Below are 6,600 nucleotides of genomic sequence, written 5' to 3' on the forward strand. Positions count from 1 at the left end.
ATAATATTGATTTAAGCATATATTGATAGTAATTTCTTTGTTGTGTGAATCTAAGATATGATTTATATTGTGTATTAGCCTGTTGTGTAATCCGGAAACTTAAACCGGAAATTTATAAGCATCTCGTGTATCACTCTAAAATTACAGCGTCTGTACTTCCTTTTTCACTCGACCCATGAACCAGCAGACGGTTTAAAAAATTGAGAGCTTAAATATTTTGAAAAATAATCGTGATTTAATCGTGAAGTTACGGATAAAATTCTAGTAATTTTGAAAATTTTGTCAAACTAGTCATATTGGATTATAAATAAGACTTTGATTGCTGTCGATGGCAGCGGATTTATAGGATATTTCGGAGATTCTTGTTTGACCTTGTGCAGCATGCTGTAGGCTGAAGTTATTCAGTTGATAATTGTTAGACATAACTTTCTTGATATAAAAGACTTTTCTGTAAAAAAAAATTGTGAAAACATGCCGCCCATAAGAACACGACGGAGGGGAGAGAGGAGAAAAAAGCAGGTTGTCGGAGAAGGTCAGCCCCGGGAGCCGGAGGAATCTGACCCAGCAGCGGAATCAGTGGCGACACAGCGGGCGCCGACATGCGACGGATTAGGGTCCGCAATTTCCAACCAATCTGAATCAACAGGTCCAAATTTTTTTACTGTCGCAGGTCGGGGGTTCTATCTCCACACCACTAAATTCAGTTCAATTTTCATTGGGGCATAATGTTAACGAGACAATCCGACAAAACATTGTCGAAGGAAAATATGTAGATTTGTCACTGTTGTTAAAAAAATCAAATATCAAAGACTCGGCTAGTGAAAGAATTTTGATTTTGGGTAACGATGGCCAAATGCAAAGCAAACCCAAACATACTCAAAAAATCACTTCTATTGAGAAATGGACAGACGCCTTTCTCATTTATTTATTTATTTGAGCATATATACATCTGTCCATACAGGTAAATATCAGGATTTACTAAAATACATACATGATGTACGTGCTGGGGCGGGTAGGTCCTCTGGGTGGAAAATGTATGACGAGCAGTTCCGGCTAAAATTGGCAATGGATCCGAGCAAATCTTCGTCAGCCGTTGATACAGAATTGTGGGTCATGTATATGAACGGGGGTCAAAATGTATCGGTTACAGGAAATCAAGGGATAAACAAATGTTATGCTTTTAATTTTCAGGGGTTTTGCGTGAGGAAACCATGCTCATACGCACACGCTTGTATAAAGTGTGGTCAAGATCATTCCATAATTAACTGCCCTTTGTTATCTGTAAATGTAGTTAATAGGCAAGCTTCTTCTTTCAGTCCAAGACCGACCTTCCGGCCAGGGGTCCATCAATTCAGTCGACTTTATGCAGCTTCCACACCCCAGTTTACCCCTAGACACCCTCGACTCCTGGGCCCAAGACATATGGGAACTAGGTTCAACCCCAATTAGGGTTTCTGCAATGGCACCATATTTGCACCAATATCCAGTCAGAAATGTAGCAAATGAAATTTTACAAGGGTTCACTTTTGGTTTTAAGTTAAATTATACAGGTTCAAGAATTTTTGTTTTATCTGAGAATTTGCTTTCGGCTAGGCAATTTCCAAATCAACTGCAGGAAAAAATTGTTAAAGAAGTACAAGAGGGAAGGGTTATGGGCCCGTTTTCACACCCACCTATTCAGCTATTCCTAATATGCATATTTCTCCAGTAGGTCGAGTCCCAAAGTCAAGTGGTGGTTGGAGGATGATAACACATCTTTCATACCCTCCATCACTTGGTATTAACTCATTTTATTAACTCATTTATTGACCCAGATGATTGCAGCGTTAAATACACAGCTTTTGATACTGTAGTTGATATGATAAGTCAGTTGGGACCTGGCGCAGAGTTAGGAAAGGTTGACATTAAAAGTGCATTTAGGTTACTCCCAATATTCCCTGGGGACTTTGATCTGTTAGGATTTAGATTTAAGGATCAGTACTATTTTGACAAGTGCTTACAATGGGATGTTCCATTTCTTGTTCAATTTTTGAAAAGTTTTCAACATTTGTGCAGTGGGTTATAACAAGAAAATCTGGTTTGAGTACAGTAGAGCACTATTTACAATGTAGATGATTTTATTTTTGCTGGAAGGAGGAGATCAGGTGAATGTTTGCAATTAATGACATTATTCCAGGAAGTTTGCCAAGAGTTTGGATTTTCTTTAGTAGTAGATAAAACACAAGGACCTGTTACTTGTTTAGTATTCTTAGGGCTGGAAATAGACACCGTGCTTAGAATTATAAGGATCCCTGGGGAAAAAATAAGGGAACTTAAAGGTCTTTTATGTATTCTAATTGAGAGGTCAAAGGTTAAGTTAAAAGAAATCGAATCATTAGTTGGAAAACTCAATTTCTTTTCTAAGGCTATCAGGGGTAGTAGGGCATTCAACAGAAGATTTTATGATTCTATGATTGGCATTTCTAGTCCCAATATTCACATAAGAATCACTGGGGCACTTAGAGAAGATATGTTAATGTGGGTTCATTTTTTAGACAATTTCAATGGTGTAGCTTTCTTTCCATGTTCAGAATGAGTGAATTCAAGAGCAATACAGTATACACAGACAGTGTGGGGGCTACTGGTTTTGGTTGTGGGAGTTATTTTAAAGGAACGTGGGTTTGTTATGAATGGCCATTAGAATGGGAAAATCATGATATCATCAGGGATATAACATTTCTGGAGTTAGCCCCCATAGTGTTGTCAGTTATGATCTTGGGTGAGGAACTGAGTTGTCAAAAGGTTCAATTTCAAACAGATAACATGGCCTTAGTAAGTATTTTGAATACTCAGTCGTCAAGGTCCCCTCGAATTATGTTTTTAATTAGAAAGTTAGTTTTGATGCTTATGCAATATAATATCATATTCAAAGCCAAACACATTTCTGGCATTGACAATAGTATAGCTGATGCTCTCTCTCGTAAACAGTGGGGAAGATTCCGACAACTTGCTCCAAAGGCAAACCGGGTACCAGATCCAATTCCACTCGCATTTCACAGTGTGATGTCTACGGGGAAGTTTCTCGACTATTAATGGCATCTAATTCTCACAACACTGCAGTATCCTACAAAACAGGGCTCATGGCATTTTACAGGTTTAGAAATATGTCAAATGAAGAAATTATCTGGCCTCCTTCTGTGGAGCAAATAGTTAATTATTACCGGCCGCCAGGAGGCGGTCGGTTATATGATATGAAAGTTTTAAGTCGCCGTGCGTTTCTGCGGAGTTGGAACAATTTTAATAAAAAATATTTAACATTCATGTAATAGAATATTAAGAAAGATTTTTTAAATGTTAAACAAAAACGCACAATAATCATAAAATTAAAATTTGATAAATAATGGGTTAAATGTTTCATCCAATCCTGATTGACAAACTCCGACGTAACTGCAGTGCGGAGAAATAAGCACACATGTTGGGCATAGTCTAAAGCAAGGGCCGCGTTATATATATGTATAAACAAATTTACTTTCTCTACTTCAACAGGATTTGTTGTATATATAATTCAAAATGATGTGTAAATATAGATATACAATGTACTTTTAATACGGAAAGTTTTCAAAAATATGACTTAATCTTAGTTTATTATCAGACAAAATATTAGGAGATTTTTCTCCAACAGACAAGGACAATGCGCGTTTTACAATATGCCAAGTCTTTTCCCGCCACATCTCACACCAAAATTTACAAGATAGAGAAAAAATGTAGTGGCGGATTTAGAGGGAATTTGGGGGTTTCAACATCCTCTGAGCGAGCGAAAAGCCCCACATACCAGGGGTAGTTGTTACGTTTTATTTAAAGTTAAACTATCTCTAGTTAGATAAGTTTAAACGTTAGTTTTGATGGTTAAGTGTTAAAACTACTTAAGGATTTCCATCCCTAATGGGACCTAATTCCCTACCCTTAAATGTGCGTCAAGTACATAATACACTGATATTATATTAAAGTATTTTATAGTGGAAAAGGATTGCCCGTGAGAAAGATTTGAAAATGTCATTAATTAAGCAGTAGTTAATTAACAAAGATTGCATTGAAGTCTATGGGGAAAAACGTTTTTTCAAAATAAAAATTCAAATAATTTGAATATCAATAAATCCTGCGGTGGAAAGATGCATTGAAACATTAAAAATAGAATGGCAATTGAAAACAATTTTTTTAACGGATAAATTTTTTTAAATTGATTTTTTTTATTGATTAAAAAAAGGGGAGATAACTCTCACCAAAGCTCAAGGTCATAAATTAGGACACATCCCACTATACATACTAATAGTAATAAATGGGAAATATGTCTAAACAACTGAGTATTCAATGCCTACATATCAGTTATGTATTCAATTTCACTGAATTTGTTCCCATTAGGGATTGGATACCTTAAACATCAAACTTCCGCCAGAGTTCGTTTGTACAAATGAAACTGAGTGCGGGGACGCAGAGGACTATGAGTAAGTTGCTTAAATACATTGTACATGTAGCAATGTACAGGTATTAAGCACTGAAGAAAACCCTGGAATTTCGCATTCAAATGTTTAATGTCATAGGCCTAGGGATATATATTAACAGATAAATTTAAGAATTTAGTTTCTAATTGTTTCATGAAAGAATAAATTAATTGGTTTGCGGCCAATTTTTGACGCTTGCGTCAACATGTTTCTTGTTGCTTATCTATAACTCAATGGTTATGCAGAGTCTACAGCTAGAGCATATGTAGTGACTATTGGCTATGAGTGTAAGATAAAAGGATTTGAAGACTCTACAAACAAATTCATTGTTTCCAAAGTATTGGAGGGTTTCAGGCGTCTCAATTCTAGGGTTGATACTAGGTTGCCAATTACAGAAAACATTTTGGCCAAATTAACAGGGGCATTAATCAGTGTCTGTTCAAGTTTTTATGAGGCTAAATTATTCACAGCAGCATATACATTAGCATTCTTTGCCTTTCTGAGAGTAGAATTGGCTATGTCTAAGGGCAACAACTCTCAGACCATTTTGGGAATTGGTGATGTAAACATACAAAATAATCAGCTGGCAGTGTGTATAAGGTGCTCTTAAACAGATCAATTGGGAAAGGGGGTAAAAATATTAATAAATAGTCAATTATTTGCCCAGTGCAGGCTATGACCAAATATTTGGAAGTAAGACCAAACTTTCCGGGACCCTTCTTTTGTCATTTTGGTGGAGAGCCACTAACAAGATATCAATTTTCAGCAGTTTTAGATAAAGTCATTGTAGCTATTGGACTAAACACAAAGTATTATAAGTCTCATTCTTTCAGGATAGGGGCTGCAACAACAGCAGCAGGCATGGGTTTTTCAGATGAAGAAATTAAAATACCTGGCAGATGGAAATCTACTGCCTTTCAGACTTATATAAGATCTCCACTTAGCCGAACATCTCCTTTATCATGAATTTGCATATTGAATCTAACTGGCATGCATATGTTTGTTAATATTACAGGGTTACCAAAACCAGACAGGATTTCAGTTTGGATTGTAGGGTCATCAATCATAAAAAGGGCATTCATACAATCAAGATTAAGACCTGGGGGATGGAGCCTGGGGCTGAGCGAAAGAGGGGTAGATATTTGGTGGCAAGGGTATGGAGGGTTAAAATTTATTGACTTAGTTCATAAGGTTAGGCACTTGGCCACATTAGAGGATCCTCCAAGATATTTAATTATTCACTGTGGGGCTAATGATTTGGGTCAAATTAAACTGTCCAGATTACTGTATAGAATTAAATGGGACATCCAATTACTTTCAAGAATTTTCACCAACACTACTCTTGTTTGGTCTTTTCTCCTCCCCCGCATTTCATGGAGACACTCGAGTAATGTTAGAGCTACACACACAGACATATCTTTTTTGAAATAGGCCTAGATGAAGTTATGTTAAAACATCATTTGTTATGAAAATTTAAGATTTCCTCATGTAATATACATGCATGTGAACACCTTTTTGAAAAATTCTACATCAAACTGGGTTTGCACCACCCATTATCATTATACCCCCAGCTTGAAAAGCGGGAGGGTATATAGTAATCGTTAATTCCGTCCGTCTGTACGTCCGTCCGTCCGTCCGTCCGTCTGTCCGTCACTCTGTTACGCTTTGGGGTACCCATCTCTTATCCGCAACTCCTCTCATACCACTGAATGAAATTTTATGAAACTTTCACAGAATCTTTATTACATATTGCCATTGTGCACCTCCTATTTTACTTTTTGATCCGGCACATAATTTGGATTTCCCGGCCACAGGAAAACATGGACTTTTTCACCAGTTATAACCATATGGGAGGCGGGGGTATCATTTAGTGAGCTCATCGCTCACAGTACCTCTAGTTTTTAGATAGCACCTCTCGGCAGACCTCCGCCGATTTATACTTCATCTGATGAAGGCGACAGATTCAGCCAAGTTTTGCCAGCTTATATATCACATGCTGATGGTGCAGTTTGATATGTATATCAGTTGAAACGTGGTTTTTATACCCGCACTTTCGAAAGAAAGTTCGGGTATATTGTTGCTACTCATGTCCGTCCGTCTGTCACACTTTTCTTCCCTAAAC

General features: G+C 37.1%; 1 protein-coding gene across 1 annotated transcript; it reads left to right on the forward strand.

Moving 5' to 3' along the window:
- Positions 1-6: 6 nt before the first annotated feature.
- LOC134272468 (uncharacterized) lies at positions 7-5,909 on the forward strand. The gene is made up of 2 exons (XM_062754695.1): positions 7-646; positions 5,494-5,909. Exons 1-2 carry the CDS (start codon positions 472-474, stop codon positions 5,907-5,909), a joined length of 591 nt encoding a protein of 196 aa, XP_062610679.1. The 5' UTR covers positions 7-471.
- The last annotated feature ends 691 nt before the right edge of the window (positions 5,910-6,600 follow it).

Source organism: Saccostrea cucullata, unplaced genomic scaffold (assembly GCF_032062105.1).
Source record: "Saccostrea cucullata isolate Sc308-1 unplaced genomic scaffold, CSIRO_AGI_Scuc_v1 ctg8160, whole genome shotgun sequence".
NCBI classification, from domain to species: domain Eukaryota; kingdom Metazoa; phylum Mollusca; class Bivalvia; order Ostreida; family Ostreidae; genus Saccostrea; species Saccostrea cuccullata.